This window comes from Hoplias malabaricus, chromosome 3 (assembly GCF_029633855.1).
Source record: "Hoplias malabaricus isolate fHopMal1 chromosome 3, fHopMal1.hap1, whole genome shotgun sequence".
NCBI classification, from domain to species: domain Eukaryota; kingdom Metazoa; phylum Chordata; class Actinopteri; order Characiformes; family Erythrinidae; genus Hoplias; species Hoplias malabaricus.
In genome coordinates, this window is record NC_089802.1 from 52,620,330 (window position 1) to 52,640,489 (window position 20,160).

The 20,160-nt window shown below is 37.5% G+C and overlaps 2 protein-coding genes across 3 annotated transcripts in view; one reads left to right on the forward strand and one right to left on the reverse strand.

Moving 5' to 3' along the window:
- c1galt1lb (core 1 synthase, glycoprotein-N-acetylgalactosamine 3-beta-galactosyltransferase 1, like b) lies at positions 1 to 9,527 on the forward strand. 2 transcript variants are annotated; one of them, XM_066663536.1, is made up of 4 exons: positions 1 to 87; positions 1,220 to 1,477; positions 4,316 to 4,980; positions 5,990 to 9,527. In XM_066663536.1, exons 2-4 carry the CDS (start codon positions 1,252 to 1,254, stop codon positions 6,245 to 6,247), a joined length of 1,149 nt encoding a protein of 382 aa, XP_066519633.1. In that variant the 5' UTR covers positions 1 to 87; positions 1,220 to 1,251; the 3' UTR covers positions 6,248 to 9,527. The 2 variants fall into 2 exon arrangements, with proteins under 2 accessions (XP_066519633.1, XP_066519632.1); XM_066663535.1 differs by having other exon boundaries at positions 42 to 489.
- Positions 9,373 to 20,160, reverse strand: part of tac3b (tachykinin precursor 3b) — a 22,683-nt gene continuing 11,895 nt past the window's right edge. The window contains exons 2-8 of the mRNA XM_066663538.1: positions 13,984 to 14,083; positions 13,510 to 13,683; positions 11,614 to 11,710; positions 11,424 to 11,450; positions 10,630 to 10,683; positions 10,363 to 10,420; positions 9,373 to 9,856 (exon numbers count right to left, since the gene is read on the reverse strand). Of these exons, the coding sequence (XP_066519635.1) occupies positions 9,838 to 9,856; positions 10,363 to 10,420; positions 10,630 to 10,683; positions 11,424 to 11,450; positions 11,614 to 11,710; positions 13,510 to 13,608 (354 nt within the window). The 5' untranslated portion in view covers positions 13,609 to 13,683; positions 13,984 to 14,083 and the 3' untranslated portion in view covers positions 9,373 to 9,837. The remainder of the gene's footprint in view (positions 9,857 to 10,362; positions 10,421 to 10,629; positions 10,684 to 11,423; positions 11,451 to 11,613; positions 11,711 to 13,509; positions 13,684 to 13,983; positions 14,084 to 20,160) is intronic.

Sequence of the window (20,160 nt, forward strand, 5' to 3'; positions counted from 1 at the left end):
GCAGTTCTGGGTTGACGCAGGCGCTTCAGGTGCGCTGGTGGGAAGTTGAGTAGAAGTTCGGCCAATGAGCTCTCCCACAGCGGCGAGGTATAAGTAATAAACACCCCACCGCATTTCGACATTTTCTGACTGAATTGTCCGCGCATACAGAAGAGTTGTAAGTCGTGTTTTTCCCACGACTTCTGCACGTTCAACTAGCCGCCGAGCTAGCTGAGCTAACGTCATCTACCGCCTGGGTCAGTCCTGTACCGAGTGAGTCGGTGCCGCAGTGTAGAGATTTAGCTGGCGTTTAAAGAGAAGCAAAGAGAGCCGTGCTCGGTGTAAAGCTGCATTAGGGACATGCGTCGGTGCGTGTTTAGTCCTGTATCTCTCCCTGTCACGGTGAGACACTAAAGGTCGAGGTGTGCTGGCTGACTGTAGCTAACTTTAGCCGTTAAACTGGTGATGGACCCAAGACTGGAGTTCTCAGTGCGTCTCTCTTCAAGCCGGGTAAGGACCGAGGACAATTTATACAATCTGCTGACACACTTGCAGAATCTTTAAAGGTTGTTAAGGTATTTGTTTTTCAACTGAACCTGGAAGTGTTTGACTAACGCTGACGTTTCCTAGTTAACGTCGTCTGCCAGGCCTTAAGCTCATGTAATTAGTGAAACAATTACTAAACCTTGTGAAATAATTGATTTAGAGAAAGATTTTAGATCTCAACGCTTAATCCAGCAACAAATGTAGTCATTTATTACCGTCCAGATTGATTAGTGATTTGACGTTTCTGAGTTTCTCATATATGCATAGATGGAACAAGGAAGTCTGTTGTAGTTTGAATGTTAAATCGGCGTTTTTGGGGTGTTTTGCCTTAGAAAAGTCGTATATGTGTGTGTGTAATAAGAATATTCTTTAGAAAATATTAATTAAACAGGAAGGGAATAAGTGTATTGCCATACAGTTTATTCACACTGTTCTGGAACTTTCTGTCATTAAAAAGTTGATGGTCAGGTTAAGCATGTTTTCTTGACTCTATTTAGAAAAACCTCTCTCTACATCATTTAACAAGAAATTCTACTCTCAAATCAACCTGAAATGAAAACGGGCTTTTTACTTGGTTCATATAAAGTTTTGTTCATATAAAGGTTTGCATATAATGATGATAATTAGGATTTTTGATGTGCATTCACTAACTTTATTTTTTTCTTCCTGTCTATATTTTATTTTTCATTTGCAGTCACTGTGAGTCACAAGGGAAAAGTTGTCAACATGAAGGCCATCTGTCCAAGGTCCTCATTTTGTGTGGGCTTTTTGGTGGGCATAGGCACCTTGTATGTCTTCCTGCATCAGGTTTGGTTTGCTAGGAATTTCTCTCTCCAACAGCCTGAGGACCTGCAGAAGACCATAGAGGAGATAAAAGTACTTAAAGAGGAAGAGAAGAACTGGAAAAAAGAGAGATCAGCACTCTTCAATCTCAACCATCCACACCACACAGGTAAATGTTTTAGAAGTCTACTGAAAGGAAAAACAGGTAAACGATATGTATTTCCAAAACCAGTAACACCAAAGGCAACAATATGCAAATAAACTCTATAACCAACAAGTGTTTTACTGTGTGCTGTGACCATCTAGAATAACATACTGTATGAGTGCTTATGTGAATGTATATGTTAATACATGGATGTGTTGTATTTATATAATCCAGCAAATTATATTAATTTGATCTAAATAGTGCAAGTAAACCTTGAATATGTTTTTATGTGTTGCAATATATTGCAGAAGTGTTATTTAGTTATGATTTGGCAGCTGTACAGATAGTTATTTGTTATGATTTGTCACATCCTGGAGTAGTCTTTTGGGCTGTACTATCAATGTTTACAAAGCAGTCTATCTATCACCGTGTGAAGGACATGTTTGTGCCTGTTACATTTGAAGCTGGACTGATCACTTTCCTAGGTTGTCCTCTCATTTGAGAATAGGTCAGTTTGGCTATTGGTCAAGTTGACTATTTAAGATTTACCACCTCAATACTGTGTTGCACAAGTTCTGATGTAGCTACAGTTCTGAAGAATTATAGATTTGTCCTGGTTTTACCTTATAAGGCATTGGTTTTTATGACCCTTATAAAGTTTACACAGTAATCCTGAAGTTTATTTTTGATCCCAGCTACATACAAGCATGCGTTGAACATGTTACTGGGGCTTTTTTTTTTTGGGTCTCTTTCAAATTGAGTGATAATAAGAACCGGGCTGTTTTAGACTTTAACATTTCTAGTAGTGCTGGGCAATAAAACAATATCATTTTGTGATTAAGTTTTACTCGATAACAATTATAGGCTTTGGGTAATCAAGCTCAATTAGCCTTCATTTTTATTCCTGCCAGCTCCATTCTATGAGGCACATACTCATGCTATTATGGTATGAACTTAGGAGACCGCATGAACATGAGAACATAAACAAGACTGTAATAGGTTTAATTCATGTACTTGTTTAAGTGTATATGTATGCATATATGATTAGTCTCCTATTCACTCAGTTTTGCATTGTATTTGTTCTAGTAGGATGATCCACCTGTCAGAACAAAAGCACATTGTTTATTTAAGAGAAGCAGCCTGATGGCGTTGGATCCAATTTAAAAAACAATTTTGGGGGAGGAAACATTTACGAGAGCATTGTTTGCCGCCTGATGTGGATTTTCCTCACACACAATTTTCTCCACTCTCAAATTTTTTAAATGACATCCGATGCCATAGATCATGCTGCTTCTCTTAAATAAAAATAGTCAAAAAATAATCACTCTCAAGTGTAGAACTATTCTCACCTTGCACTCAAGTTACAGACAATGTAACATTGTTACAGTCAATGAATGAACGAGTGTGCAAAACTGAAAACATTCTAGCTTTCCCACTGTTACAGGCACTGTTCTAAGCCTTCTCATATGGGTTAATTGCAATATGTTTACAGTTCAGCACTTGGGAGTGTTTGTTTATTTATTGATTTATTATCGTTTTACTCTTTTCATGACACAAGACATATATATCATTACTTTTGTGGTAAGAAAACTTTATTGTTACAGTAAAATCTTTCCTTGTAAATTTGAATTTATATATATATATATATATATAAACACATTTAAATAGTGTATAGTAATGAACATTTGGTGTATTATGTCTACAATTTTAGAAGGCTGTCCTTTGTCACAGTGTGACAAAATGTTAATATTGTGCTAAATATTGAGATCGATCAATATGGAAAAGCTTATTGTGATAACATTTTTGGCCATATCGCCCAGTCATGATATCTATTAGTTTTAATTACTAAAGCAGTTACGTAGGGCCCCAAAACACGGTGTGTTGTTTCTTTTTTTTTTTAATAAATTTTTTAAATGATGGGCTGAAGAACTATTTTATGAAGGTCTCATTGACTTAAACACACTTAGATATTTGTTTATTTTTCTTTTGGTTTGGTTGTACAGTGGAACCTCTACGTATGAACTTGATCCGTGACCCGGTTCGTAAGTGGAAAAGTTCGTTTCTCGAGTCAATTTTCCCCATTTAAAATAATGGAAAAGCAATTCATGCATTTCACCCCACCCCTAAAGTGACCATTTTTGCACTGATATATGTTTACAAAACTCTCAAATTAGTAAAAAAAATACATGTAGCATTACTAAAAATAAAAAAGAAATACAGTGGTAACAGTAATAAACGACTGGCTGGAGGAGTAACACAGGCACTGGCTGTATGACGGGAGGTGGGGGGTGGGTGGAATAATGGAGAGTAGGCAGGTGAATGTGGGGAGACGAAGCGTAGATACGGCTTAACTTAGCACGAATTTTGATGTATGCTATTTACACTAATGCTAAATTTGTAAAATTTGCTAATCTTAAAAGCTCACTCAAGTCTGGGCGCGCTGGGAGACTTGTCTATTGGGGTCAGTGGCCATTTCCAGCCGCCGGCTCGGCGGAGGCTCGGGTTCGTTTCTAGAGTCATGGCTCGTTGGTGGAGGCAAAAAATATTCAAATGCCCGGTTCGTATCTTGTAAAGTTCGTTAGTATAGGCGTTCGTTAGTAGAGGTTCCACTGTATATTTATAACATTCTAGTGTTACTGTAAATGATGTAAATGATTGTTGTTGTCAGAGACATCCAGACAGTCGGGTAGTTCCCTTGCAAACATAAGGTTCTTGTTTTTTGTTCTCCTCTGATTTGTTATTTGAGCAATCCATTCAAATAAATATTTAGAAAGGGACCTGAATAAGATTGCTATACTCAACAGAAAGATATGCTGATTAACTAACTTTAACCTTCATTTTACTTCCTCCATTCTCTTTTAGATGAGGACAGCACAGTGGCAGATGCTCTCTATAAGCAGGTGCGCGTTCTTTGTTGGGTGATGACCGGTCCCGATAATCTGCAGAAAAAAGCTCGCCATGTGAAAGCCACATGGAGCCGTCACTGTAATATAGTTGTATTTATGAGTTCTGTGGATGATCCAGATTTTCCTGCAGTGGGCCTCAACACAAAGGAAGGCAGAGACCAGCTCTACTGGAAAACTATTCGTGCTTTCCACTATGCTCTAGAAAAGCATGGTGATGATGCAGACTGGTTCCTCAAAGCTGATGACGACACTTACGTGGTAGTGGACAACTTGCGTTGGGTCTTGTCTAATCACTCTCCAGATGAACCAGTATATTTCGGAAGGCGGTTCAAACCCTACACTAAGCAGGGTTACATGAGCGGTGGAGCTGGTTATGTGTTGAGTAAAGAGGCTCTTAAGAGGTTTGTGGAAGGGTTTCGCACCAAAGTCTGCACACATACATCATCAGTGGAGGATCTTGCTTTAGGGCAGTGTATGGAGAAAATGGGAGTCCTGGCAGGTGATTCAAGAGACACACTGCATCGAGAAACCTTTCATCCCTTTGTACCTGAGCAACATCTCACTGGCAAATTTCCCAAGAGTTTCTGGTACTGGAACTACTGTTATTACCCCATTGTAGAGGTAAGATACTCCTAACATTTGTGTGGTGTTTTAGTGTGGGGGACCAGTATTCAGAATTTATATATTTTATTTCTTTTTTGTAGTTAAAGAAAGATTTTGGACAAAAATTAATTTGTCATTATCACCCTAGCCTTTTTGAGAAAGAATCAACTTGGCATTGAATGATTAATTTGCATACATGCAGACATAGCAAGACAATAGATTCATTTACAAGGACGACACATCTCAATCAGCAAAGATAAAATGCAAAAGCACAACATTGACATTTTTTGTTGCTAGCATGTGAGAGTTTTTATTTAGATGTTTGTTTAATACAAAGTATCAGGAAGTCTTTGAACTATGCTGTAGCTTGAGGTTGTTGCCAGGCTCTGCAAATGTGCAAGGAAAACTATGAGAAGTATCAGTGTTTTATAGGTGGTATTTCTCATTATACAGATACAACTGTAGCATCTTAACGTTAGCCAATATTGTTTTAAAGCAAAATAATTGTCTAGATATATAACTACATCTATTTATTTTGCTTCTTGAAAACTTGAATATTGCCCTTAAACAAAATAATCACCTGTTTGGCTAAACACCAGATATAAATACAAAAACATGATTTGGAACATTTAGTTGCTAAATCTCAAGGTCTGTATATTACCATGGAGGCCATCTCTGTGAAGATGTGTTTACAAGTTGTTTGACGTCAGTGAATAAAAGTTTCTAAGGTTTTACCCCTCACTAAACTTGACAGTTGCACAACGTGTCACTTGATGTCATTATAGTACTTTGGATGTTTACCTACAGGGTGGCATTCCCAATGAAATGGTTTATTATATCCTGATCTGTGTTTAAAGGTCTTTTATCAAATATATGGGCAAAGAACAATACACACAATTACCTTCTATAACACTTTCCAAAAGTGGAATAATTACCTGCTAATCCTGTTTTTGTAACACATTAACCAATATAGTCAGAGATGCTTGTCATGGCTATCCTTTTACTATTTGTCCTTTTTTATTTTCAGGGGCCCCATTGTTGCTCAGACTTAGCCGTGTCTTTCCACTATGTGGATCCATTATGGATGTACCTGTTGGAATACTATACTTATCACTTGCGTGCCTTTGGCTATCATTACCGCTATCAGCCCCCTGAGCCTCCAAGCCTTCAGGCATTCAAGTCTAAAGACAAAGGATTGACACATTCACATCAGGACCTTGAACAAGAAGCAGGATTTCAAGAAGTGAAGAAGGAGGCCAATCTCCCTGTTGAGAACAAGCTATAGCAGCGTTTTTTGGGAAGTTCTCAAACTAATTTTGACTTTGGGATTCTGGGATTTCTATAGGATGGGTGTGTTTTTAAAATGGACCAGAGATTATATTATTATTTTTTTTTCTTTGTGCACTTGAATGTTGTGCTGAAAATCTGCTCTTGAATCACGTAGCAGAGGTGTGTGTGTGTTATAAGTTTGAAAGCTTTGAAAGTGTGTGAGCAACTCTTTATAATATGATGACAGGTTCTTTTACTGTAGGTCGTGTTTGTATATAACTTTATATATACATGCACAATCTAGTTGAATGAAGGCTTACAGGTTTATAGTGCCTACGTGTGGGGGTGGGGGGTGGATGGTGGTATAAGGTTGAATAGGCTATTTGATGCCTTAGTGATTAATGCACATGCATTACTTGTGTGCGAATTACATATGCCTAGTCCAAATGTACTGCACCCAACATTGTTCATTCCATGGGCATCTGCTCTATGAGTAGGAAGTCAGTTATAACACATCTGTCTGATCTTTCTTCATTTATGGAAAGAAGTGTGTATGTTAAAATACTGTTGGCTGCAACACACATTTGGTAGAAGTTTGGTTGTACCACACAGTAGCAATATTGCAAAATCGTTTTTTTGAGCATTATGGCTAGGGATGTTCTAAAGATACTTTGCCCTTAATCCTGATGTGTCTTTTGAAATTGTCAGATGATAATGTGATTAATCTTGTGTTTAAAATAATTGTTATTTGAGAGAAAGAGGCAGAGGGTGTATTAATTTTCTTTTTTTTTTTTTTTTTTTTTTTTTACCTCTCCTGGGGTCAGTTTCCCAAAATCAATGTAATGCTAAGTACGTAAATGATATCTGTGCCAACCCATTTGTTATTCACTAAGAGTTTTGTTAAGGATTTAGCTGCAGTTCTCCTCTACAAAGCCAGTAGCTGCTAATTTAGTGGAAGGAAAAGTGTTGCATTTTTTTATCATACAGTATACCAGTAAAAATATAAATTGGGAATACTATTTTATTATAAAGATTTATATTTTTGGGGTTTTGTTTTCTCCCAATCAATGACAGAAAGTGCCTGATGAATATATATTGGCTAAGTTTTGCAGATCATGGGAGAAATATAATGATGCCTCTGTACATTTCAGATGTGGAATATGCAGAAGGCAGAGAGTAGGTCATCTTTAGACATAATTTGAAGAAAAAAAATTGTCAGGCACTCAGGGATAAATTAAAGTGCTATAATCTTTATATATAAAACTAGTAATAGCATTTTATAACTAAGTCTGATGGTATTAGAATCAACAAATATTGGTCTGTGTAGTTTCTGTGAATTAATTAATTTTCTCTTTTAAGTTTGTAAAATAGAGAAAAAAAAACAACAAACTGTTGTATTTTTAATGTTACAAATATTATGGAACAAAACTTGGACAACAAAATATTGTTTTAGGGAAACTCACCCCTGACCTGTTTCATCTGTCACTTTACGCACTGGTAAATCTCAGAGGAGTGTTTAAACCTAACCAATGTTTGAAAAACTGTATTGAGTATATTTAGTCTGTGTTGAACCTTTTCAGCAAAGTATATTGATTCTCTTAGAACTGGTCTGTTTTGTGCTGCCCACTGTGTTAGGGTCATGGCACATTTCACCAATTAGTGTGAGGTCATGAATATGTCATCCATTTTGTTTTTGGTCCCATGCTACATGAATTAGTGAAAGCACACAGGATAAAATCTATAAGGGAGAACATACCCAGTTGTATGTGTGAAATTGGACACGGATCTGTCTGAGAGAATCCAGTTTAGTTACAGTGGTAAACATGGAGTTTAGTTGTGGCCTTTTGGATTAGAGGCTACTCTGTTTTACATACTGTGAGTACTGCAGCTTGTGCCTTTTACACCTTAACCCATTGCCCAGACTTGCACCTTATGGTTAAGTTTGTTTGATAGTTAGCAATATTATTTCGCTGTTGAACACTGCACTGGGAAAACACACATTTGCTGAAAACTAACATGCACCTTGACAAGATTTTGGCTGAAAAAGAATCTAGAATAATGGCTGCCTTTCACTCCACTTCTCTGCTTGCTTGATTGTCTAAGAGTCTTGTTAGTTGTTGTGTGTGTGCTCATTGTCTTATCTAGGGCTCTGTACTTCTTCTGTTGGCCAAACGTCACTAGTCCATCAACAGTCAGCTCTCTGTAAAACTTATGGAAAGGATCACAAGAACTTGCTCTCTAATTGAAGTCTGTAAATTTACTGCTCCAGAGAGTGGTGATTAATGGATTGAAATTGTGCTGTTTCTGCACAATATTGTCTTGTGTTTACCCATTTTGAAACCAGTGTGGAAGTAATATAGAGATATAATCCTAAACCTGAAACCACTAAAGTTCTGTGACAATAAGGAAATACATTAGCTTAATGAGAGCACATTCTCAGTTGAGATGTTTGATTAAAGTAAACTGAAGAAATCCGTATTGGAATTTTTTTTAAGTTATGAAGGTTATATATATAAAATGTATGAAATGATCAGCAGGTGAATATTGCAGGGGGCTCTTAAAGTTGACTAACAAACTGTTTTTGTTTATCATTTAAACTTGAAAAATGTAAGAAACTCATGCGTATATGAAACTGTCCAGCTCAAACACTGATTCAGAATGTGCTGGATATGACAGGTAATTTCATGCACAAATAAGTATAACCTCAATTGTAAGGTAAAATCAAAGGAGTGGATCTAAATGGCCTTTTCATTTGAATTAAATGTTACAGGTGCATCAAAGCATTCTGATTGATGAAAGCCTTTCATAGGTTATTTGAGGAGTGTCTGGGTGTGCAGAAGCCCTCAGCTACACCCTCTTTATGTGCTTTCATCTGAGGGAGTTACAATACTTAGTGGATATACCTGTTACTCTGATGACTAAAAACCAGTGAGTTGAGGATACACAAAGATCTACAGTACTTCTAATAACATGTCTGCTTTTCTCACTTATCTTTATCATCTATATTTTTTTCTTGCTTTCTAATCCAAAGGTACAGAGGTCTCTTCCTCTCTGATTTGTGTGTACTAAAGGGAAATATGTACAGTAATTTCACAGCAGTCTTTATTTATAGGAGAGTACCTGATATGAACAGCTCACAGAATAAAATAAAACATGAAAATCAGTGAGGTACAGTGACCAACCTGTCGAATAAAGACTTATTTTACTCTAAGTTGACTTTCAGGTTTTTTTTTCCCCCCTCATTGTAACATTTTTTTTTCAGCTATCTCTAGCATGGTGGATTACAATGGACAATAACTGAGTGAATGGATGATATTAATCATTAATACTGGATGGTGTAAATGTAGCAATGTATCATGTGTTTTTCCAGTAAAAAGTCACTTTAAAACTGGTTACAGTACATACACTTGTTTAAATATACTTGGGTGAACTGCTGAATTTCAATTTGCATATGAGGAAGAACCCTATGATGAAAAGGGCATTGTTATACTCTATATTCATTTACATAAGTACAGTAACAGAGCACTCAATAACTTAAATATGCAACAGATGGTTTGTGTAGTTCTCATGTTGATGTATTTAACTTGTATTTTCAGCAGCTAAGCTTCACATAGTACGTTGAAATCTGTAATAAAAAGAACATAGATTCATTGCAGTAATTTAAATATATTTCCATGCTTTGTCATCCGTCTATAGCAGATGCATCGCATGAAGTACAGTACTTTATCAGACTGATCTAACCCACTTAAGGCAGTAGAAGCCAAGAATCTGAACCTAATGATCTTTGAATTAACTCAAATGACTGCAAAATTACAAATAATATAAAGGATAATACCACTACCACTATCAGAACTAATGCTACACTACAGGAACAACTTTGTTCACTCCAAACGTACACCAGTGGTTTTAATGTCCATATCTGTACTCCTACAATTTACACTACATTTACTTTTCAAGATGCTATAGTGTATATTTTTAATTTTTCATGACATAAACTCTTTAAACAGAAAAATTAAAGGCTTGGAATCAAGACATTGTGCAATCAACCTATGGAGTGTACATCAAATTTCCATGTAGAAGTTTTTTTAATTGGTTTGATATTTCTTGATTGTCAAACATTTCCACTATTACCTGAGCTTTCCATTCTTCATCGTGTAGCCTCTTCTCTTTCCTCTCCAGGGAGGGATTCCTATATTAACACAAACCAAAAGCAGAGTTAGATCTCGCAAAAGCAGGCGCATCTATGCAGTTTTATAACGTGGCCACCAGGTGACAGTATTACCACCCAACCTCACTCATCGGCGGTTTCATCCACTGAAGTTTTACTATTTCCCAAATGATGACTAGCTTCCACCGCTCTCCCACTCTTTCTTAAAGACATACACACCCAAAACGCACCTGGTTCTGAGCTTCTCCGACCTAAGAGTCCAACAAAAATGTCGTCCATGTCCCCTGCAGAACACAAGTGTAAAATATCACTTGTGTTATAACAACCAGACCATCCTAACTGGATTAAAACACTTAAGGAAGTAGGCATTTTGAAACAGCAATTATTCTGACACCTCCTGCCTTGGATGTATCAGAGATTCTTTACTAAACCCATTTGAACCATGGCTTCCACCATGTGAGAGACGAAGTCCAGAGCATAAACTAGCTCATTCAGGGTCTGTTCATTTCATGTGTGTGCACTTTCCAATAATTCATTCATTCATTCATTATCTGTAACCGTTTATCCAGTTCAGGGTTGTGATGGGTCCAGAGCCTACCTGGAATCAATGGGGGCAAGGCGGGAATACACACTGGAGGGGGCGCCAGTCCTTCACAGGGCAATACAGACACACACACACATATTCACTCACACACTCACACCTATGGACACTTTTGAGTCGCCAATCCACCTATCAACGTGTGTTTTTGGACTGTGGGAGGAAACCGGAGCACCCGGAGGACACAGGGAGAACACACCAACTCCTCACAGACAGTCACCCGGAGTGGGAATCGAACCCACAACCTCCAGGTCCCTGGAGCTGTGTGACTGCGACACTATGAATAAATGAATGAACAAATGAATACTTCCATTATTATTCAAATAATGAATATTATAACTTCTGAAAAAAGTGCTACTTTTTTGGTAAAAACTATTTACTGCTCCTTAAAGATATTGTGGGAGAATAAGAGAAACAGACACCTACTTCTGAGTGGTGGCACTGCATTCGCACCTGTAACAAAAACAATCCATCAGATACTTGCAAATCAGTTTGAGCAGAACATCACTGTAGCCACAGCTGAGGTGATATGTAATAGTGGGGAATGTGAGAAACACATGATCTGAAAATCACCAGTTTCTATATTTATAGAAGCAAATTTCCATGCTTCACTCACCTGCGCTCCTCCTGCCCATTAGACCAATGAAACTGTCATAATCTACGTCATCATACTGTCTCTCCATCCGCCTGGACAGGGAGCCAGTGTTATCCCGCTGAGAGTAACACACACAAAAAAACATAATGTAGTCAAAAAAAATGTGTTTGGTAAGATTGCATTGGAAGAGCTGATCTGATTAACTGCTATTAAAGAGCAAAGGAAGAAAGTCAAACTGTTTTTGAAATGTAGGTTTTAACCATTTTGATTGTTTTAGATGTTATTTTAGATTTAATACTCAAACCAGAGGAATGATGAGGGATTTATAGAGATGTGATTTCTGAGACTCTGCTCTAACTGAACAAAAAAAAGTTCAGTTACTCTCACAAAGTTTAAACAATCCCTGTAGAAAAGCATCCTCAGTAGATTGGGACTCTCTGGAGAAGCTGCACATGAGGCCAGGCGACCATGTCCAACGCAACATGTCAACTAGAGAGGAATAAAGCTCCAAAGCACCAGGCTGTGGAGCAGTGATACTGTGTTCTCTGGAGTGATGAAGCTCCATCAAACACAGGAATGACATTTTTGATCCAGAACTAATCATGTAACATCAATAACTGATTGCATTTCAATCCTCAGCATTTCTAGTGCATTAGTCAAATTGACTTACAGTGACCAACTCTCTCTCTCTCAGTTATATATATATATATATATATATTTTTTTTTTTTTTCTTTTTTCCATTGAACTATAAAATCTAAATAAAATATGCAGACTGATGATAATGGTATTACAATATTTTATGAGACATGAAAAACCCATATTAAAGTAAGTTGCTCAAACATTAGGTTTAGGATACTCAATTCTGATTTTCTTTCCCAGGAATAATATCCTTAAACAGAAAGAAAGCATAAGATACTGGCCAAGAAAACATGATAATAGTTATTACCAGCATCATAAATGAGTTCTTGCTTCTGAGAAATGGTTGAGCTCCTGCCTTTATTCATTTGCACATTAACCTGAGTGTTATTATCTCAGCAAATCTGAGCACAGTGTGAGATATAACTCACTCAATAAGATCTCCACACTGCAAGAAAAAAGGTACAGGTATATTGTTTGCTAATTGTACAGATGGTGTAAGTCTTCCTTTAAAGGTACAGCACTGGTCCTAAAATCCAATTGTGTACCTCTTCTCCAGAACAAAACATAAATATTTGTTTGTTTTTATAATATTATGATTTACATAGAAAAAACCCAAATGTCTGTTTGAAGCAGATTCATATCAGTTCTCTTTCTGCAGAACCCTCAAACATGTGTCTATATACTGTGATATACTGCTACAGTAGACTGATTAACTCAATAAATAAAAAAAATGTTAGTTCTCCCCTTTGCTTCCACTCCTTTTACATTAGATGTTGGAACATTGCTGTGAGGATTTGATGATATTAAGCCCCAGGAGCATTATGACTGGATTAAAAACACAGCTGTAAAGGCTCTGATTAGTACTTTGCTTAGTATTTTATTTATTATTCTGGATCAAACATATTTAACATATACTGATATACGTTTTACATTTAAGACAAATATATTTGAATAAAATGGATTTATTATTAATATTTTCAGTATATTCCTAAATTGAGCCCAAAATGTGCCAACGTTTAGCCCTGGTCATCTGTGACACATCCTCTGCAAAGAACACATTTTGGTGTTTATTTGCACAATTAAACATAAAGGAAATAGCCTAATAGCAAATAAATGTATCAACCCATAACAACAATAACAATATGTGCCCTCTGCTAAAGTTATGACTCATGTTAGTTGTATCATGTTAGTTTTCTATGGTAAATGTATTTCGAATACAGTTTGATTGTAAAAATGTAAAAATGCGAGGAATGCAAAGCCGTCTGAAGGACTCTCACCTGCAGAGTGATGTAACTCAGCGCAGGGCTTGAGCTCCCGAGAACACACAGCGCGAGCAGCAGCAGCAGCGGCGGCGCGAGAGAGCAGCCTCGCGACATCCTCCTCTCACCTCAGGGGCGCGCTTCCCACAGACCAGTCACCCAGCTACAGGCTGTGAGCACATTTACCCCTGACTTACAAAGAACAGCCTCTTAGCATCCACACAACACAGCCCTTCAAAACCCAACACCAGCTAAATACATACAACACAGCCCCTTATCTCCGACAACACTCTCCCCGAATTTCTTTATAAACTGTACAGAGTAACAAGTCAGCAATAACTTTAAATTAGTGCACAGTGACGAGCACTGGACACCAAAAAGTAACACAACTGTCTATACATATGAGTGTTACTCTCCTTATAGTGACTTTCCTGAAGTGGACGGGCTGCAAGGCTACAATGAAACTTCAGCGCATCTCGTGTCCGACCGTACCGCCTTAAAGCGTGGAAAGAGCTGACGTCATTTGGGGCGGATCCGTTACGTTCACTGAGACCCATTACTCAGTGAGCCCGAGGAACCACGAGTGTCTGTTCTGTTAATTATGAACACACAAACTAAAATAAGATAAAGTACGAAACTTATTTAGTTGAACAGTGCTAATTAAATTCAACAGCATTAAAAATATTTTGAAGAAATGTATTTCTGATGGATTAGTTAACTGGAATCTGTGATGATGGATAGTTTATATGCATATGATATTAAGTGCAGCATTAAGACATGTTTTATGGTTCTGTGTTCATACATATGGGTTATGTCTGCTTGAGAATGACGTAACCGGAATAAGATACATTCCTGAAAGAGAAGGAAGTCATAATTCTTGTCACTTTCTTCAGTCCTAGAACAGGAGAAAATGAAAATCTTATATGTTTCACCATACTTGGAAGGGTAAACAAAAACATACATATAAGTGAGCAGAAAGAGAGAGGGAAAGAGAAGAGAATATAGGTTTGGCAGTCTCTCTCATGGGATCCTTAAGAACCCGTAAGACACTGTTTCTGTAAATGTAAAATGTATTTACAACTTTAAACGTGTCTGCAGAGATTCTTCTTCATCTTACTTCACAACATTGAAAATAAACAACAGTGACATTTATAAGTCACAAAGCGACAACATCAACATTTGAAGTCTTCAGGATACAGATAGTGGACATCTGGTGGAGTAAGTTAAATATGATATTACAAATTTGATATTAAATGCACTTGTATTTAATGTAAATGCAGAGTAGGTGATTAGTCATAAAAACACTCTTTACATCCATATAGCAATCAATAAATGAAATTATATGATGATATGAATAATAAAGTTTTTGTCTATATAGGCCTCGGGACTGTATCATCTGTCAAATCATTCCACTTGGACTGAAAGAAATGATGGTATGGTTTACCTTCCTGTGTAATTACCCAAATGCATACACCAACAAACCACACACGTTGGATAAAACCAGTGGGCAACCCAGAGTAAACATCGCTTTCAGAATTGTGGAAAAACGTAAGGGTCCAGAAAGACCTGGAAAGTGACACAAAGGTCAAGAAGGATGTGAAGCAATGTGATGTAACTCACTAGATTATTTGTGTTTCTGTGACTCTTCATCTTCTACGTCTATAAAGAGAGACCTCCCTCCCCTGCTGTTTCCACCTTTGTAGAATTGAGATATATGGTAGGTGTTTGAAAATACCACCTTGGGCACCTCACTCCTTGCAGCTTGTTCACTTTCTCTGTCAGAGTAATCATTTAAAGTGTTTTAAGTGAGGGGCTTTAGAAGGAAGACTATGTGGGACTTATTTGGTTAGATGTTTTCATCATCATTTCTATATTATCACTATATTATCTATATTATCACTCCAGTGTTAAGCTGCAGCAAAATATCTCCAGACTACAACATGATTTTAGCTAACATTAGTTGTGCTAGCCAGAATAATTACCAATGTTAGAGATTACAAAGTGAACACTCTGATTACTCTGGCTTTTTATGATACTAATTTTCATATAAATTTGTTATATTTGTACAAAAATACATTATTGTCCGCCATCTTGGTAGTATTTATATCCCTTCTGATGAGTTCAGCTGACCATGCTGACACACAGGATTATGGGAAATGGATATGGATTACGGACAAAAGTTATTTTTCTATTCTACTTGTATTGTAACATGGCTGCTTTCTGCTGAAGTTCATAATGAAAAATAAAAAAAACTGCATACTACAGAACTAATGTTTGATAAAGTGACTGATTATTCGAAGGACCTCAAAATAATAGTAAATATTCTGCTAAGCCCTGCCCTTCTTGCTGTATTAACTTCCAATGGGCAGGGCTTTTCTGAAAAATGCTTGTGATAAATTATCTTTGTGGATAAAGTTGAGGTATGTGATGCTCTGTATATTTAAAACATTAATTCATTCATTCATTATCTGTAACCGCTTATCCAGATCAGGGTCGTGGTGAGTCCAGAGCCTACCTAGATTCACTGGACGCAAGGCGGGAATACACCCTGGAGGGGGCGCCAGGCCTTCACAGGGCAACACAGACACACACTCACACCTACGGACACTTTTGGGAGAACACACCAACTCCTCACAGACAGTCACCCGGAGCGGGACTTGAACCCACAACCTCCAGGTCCCTGGAGCTGTGTGACTGCGACACTACCTGCTGCACCATTTAAAACAGAGCCTCAATATTTATTTTATAGGTTTCTGTTTCTGTTTAGATTCATAAAGTTGAGACTAGGGTTAGGCTTGGGTAAAAGGAATAAAGGTACAACACATAGTTGTATGCATATGTGTGTAAGAAACTAAAAAGAGAGCTAGAGAGAGGGAAGAATGATAAAAAACATTTTTACTGTAGGGCATGTGTAAGTGAGGAAAGCAACACTTATCTGTCGGTCGTGGGATGCTGGGTTCAGTGACTCAGGAACATTGTCCATTCCGTACTTTCTTGATAGCTTCATATGACGCTTTACTCACAGTATGTCAGATGGCAGTGACAGTCTTAGATTTAAGGACCTATATCACGGAAAACAGATCCTTCTTTCTTTTATAAAAAATAATTTATAATCAAAGGTGGATAGTCAAGAAGGTGTTTTCCTTCTATTGTAAATTTACTATTTTGGTAAAGTTATACATTTTTCGAAGTTTTTTTTTATCGTTTTATCATCTGCTGAATATTGCACACTTAAATCCCATGCTTAGTGACAGTGATGCTAAGATGCTGATGAATGCTTTGATTTTTTTCCTCGTATTGATTATTGCATTTTACTGTTCTATGGATTTCCAGTCAAACTTTTGAACCATCTTCAATACATCAACAATTCTGCAGCTAGGGTTCTTACTTCCACCAAGCGTACAGCACACGTTACCCCTGTTCTTCAGCAGTTGCACTGGCTTCCTGTTGAGCTTAGAATTAAATACAAAATACTTCTTCTCACCTTCAAGATTCTACATGGTCTGGCTCCTTCATATCTGTCCAAACTAGTTTCTTTGTATTGTCCTTCACCCTGTCTCCACTCCTCCAGCTCTGGTCTCCTTACTGTCCCCTCAACTAAACAGCTAAATGTTAACTAATGTTAGCTAAAAGTGGCTTTCATTTTGTTTTCTTCCCAAGGTCCAAAAACACACACTGGTAGGTGGATTGGCAACTCAAAAATCTCCATAGGTATGAGTGTGTCGCCCTGTGAGGGACTGGCACCTGCCTGTGTCAAGAGGTGTGTCAGTGATGCCGGGCGGGCTCTGGACTCTGAACTGGAGAGACCCTGAACTGTTTACAGACAATGAATGAATGAATGAATGTGGCTGGTATAAAAACCAACATAAATGACAAAATTACAAAAGTTGCCATTATGAAGATAGCCAAATGAGTTAGAAGCCTTATGTAATCATGGTCTCTCACTAATGTGGATTTACTTGCAGCTTGATTGAATCGGGCTTCCTTTGCCAACACATAATGAGAAGCGCTATATGCAGCATTTGTAAATGATATTGCGCTCAGAGACTCAAAGCAAATTAGTCCTTGATTAGTGTTTTTAATTGGCACAGGTGCCTCTGGAAGTGAGGGAAAAACTAAGTGTTGTATTATGTTACACTCTTAAACCCACAATCTCTCTGCACCATCACCATACAGTCCTGACTGGTCTCTTTCATCTTCTGGAAGAAGATTAATTGCGTCCATCTGTATATATATGAAGTTAATTTACAGATCATTAACTTAGTTTGTTGGTGTTAACCAGAATTATTAATAAATAACAATTCTGCTGTAAAAACACCTCTTGACACAGCTGCGTAATTACCATGTCAGCACCACTGAGACACACTGTGTAATTGTCTATGACACTGTGGCTTAATTTCTTAGAAATTTGCTTGTGTGTGTGTGTGTGTGTGTGTGTGTTAACAGACATCAGGCATAAAGACCAGACGGAAACTGTCCCACTTTCATAAGATAGATGACTACTTTCAGTGGTAAAAGTACATACAGTACCATTTCTATCTACCTTCTCTATCTCACTTTCTTTTACACACACACACACACACACACACACACACACACACACACACACACACACACACACACACACACAGACAGCTGACTCTCTCGCTTCTTTTTTTCTCTTTGTGAACTCAAGCTGACACTTCTACTAAAAGTCATACAGTGACAGAACTAACACTTTGCTGATAGAGCACATCATAACTGACTCATATTTCCAAACCAAAACACCTCCTCCGTCTACCCTTACCCACAATAAATAACATAAACACATTGTGGCAGAAAACAGCATTGGCAGAAAACTATTCAATTCTTGGTATTTATGACCTCATCAATGCAGTTGTGGTGGAATGCCATCAAATCCTCACAGAAAGTTCACAATACTAAATAATGTGATGCATAATAAGTCTTGATTTGTATCTGAAAAAAAAATCATTAGGTGTTGGTATGATATTGGTGCATCTTTCCATTGTGAGAAGACAACTTAATGCTATAGGCCTGAAAAGACATGATGTCAAGAAGCTGTTACTCAGAAAATGAGACAAAAAAAAGAGTCACTCAGAGAAGACAAAAACGATGTCACAATCTATGAGAAATTGTTCACAAATTGTAGATGGTGCTCTCCACCACCACCATCAGAAATACCAAGAGAAGACCTGTCTTTGAGAAGAATGGTGTTAGATCCCACAAGTATACTCCTAGTGGCAGATAGTGGTGACCAACTTGGTACAAAGTCATTTTTTTCTTTGATTTGGTCACTTGTCTGTATATTGTCTGGCTTTCTTTGGTAAGTCCCTTAAATATTTCATTGCTGGTCACTGTGTCCTGCCAGACCAGTAATTGAGCACATTCATAAAAGCCCAGCCTGGGGGAATCCATTCCCTCAAGTATCACATGACAGGTTGATTGATTTATGATTGATGCATGTTTTGGGTGTGAGGCGAGGAGACAGAACACCTGGGGCAACAAAAAGCAATGCACTTTATCAACAACCTGTCAGCAATATGGATAATGTGTCATACAGGTCAGTAAATGTCTGTGAGTAATCTAGGTGACGTATTTAGTTTTGATGTTGAGGGATTCAATTTTTTTGCAGTAATTTTTTTGTTTTAATGTCTTGCTATAATTGCTGGAAAGATATACATAAAAAGTTAGTTTAATCTGGAGTAACCTGGGTTTAACATGGCAAAAAACCATTACAACAATGCAGATTCACTACACATCCTACAGGCCCCAGAGTCTCAATTTGAAATGCTTGCCATAGTCTGAATGGAAGGGCTTGTCAGTACAGACCCAGTGGGAAGTAGACACAAGCAGTTAAACCATATAGACATACAAAGATTTTGTTTCCACTTTAATAATAAGACAGTCAACAGTATACTAACACTTATATATAACACATACTATTCCACTAAATCAGAAGCTATTAGCAATAAACCAAAAAATGAAATAGAAAATCGCACTGTTAATAACTTCTCGTTTGCATGTACATGCTTTGGAATAGGCCTATTTCTTTTTTCTTCCCCTACTTTTTTCATATTTACAGCACTGTACTGAAGTCCATTGGGTGGTGAAGGGGGGGGGGGTAGTTTCCTACCCTCCTCCAAAAGCTTCATGATACAGTTTCTGCAGTGCTGAACCCAGAGTAGAATGACAGAAAGACAAAGGCCCTGTTTTCACTATTACAGCTCAGTGAAGCATCACAATGATTTAGAAAATGTATTTGTGAGGGGTTGTCGAGAATCACAACTATGTAACTTAGAGAATTAATGTATAAGGATAAACAATGTGCTTTTAAAATAATCTAGAAAGTATAAACCTAACAAAAATTTACTGAACCGTATGTACTTCAATTAAAGTAACTGAACACAACCTTCCTCTAGTGCAAATTGTTGTGCCTCTACGATCTGACAAGCAAAGAGCATTTGCTTCTCTGTAGTTTAGTGAAGCACAGAATATACAGTTAAGAAATGTGTCTCATGCAGTGGAACTATGTTGCAAAAATGTACACGAGAAACAAAAATATTGTGACAGAATTTCACTGAACAATAAGTCAAAAAAAAGGTTTTGCTCTTGCCAGCGATCACTGCAGGCTTCTGAAGGGTAGCATTCCCAGTGCTGTCAAGAAGAAGA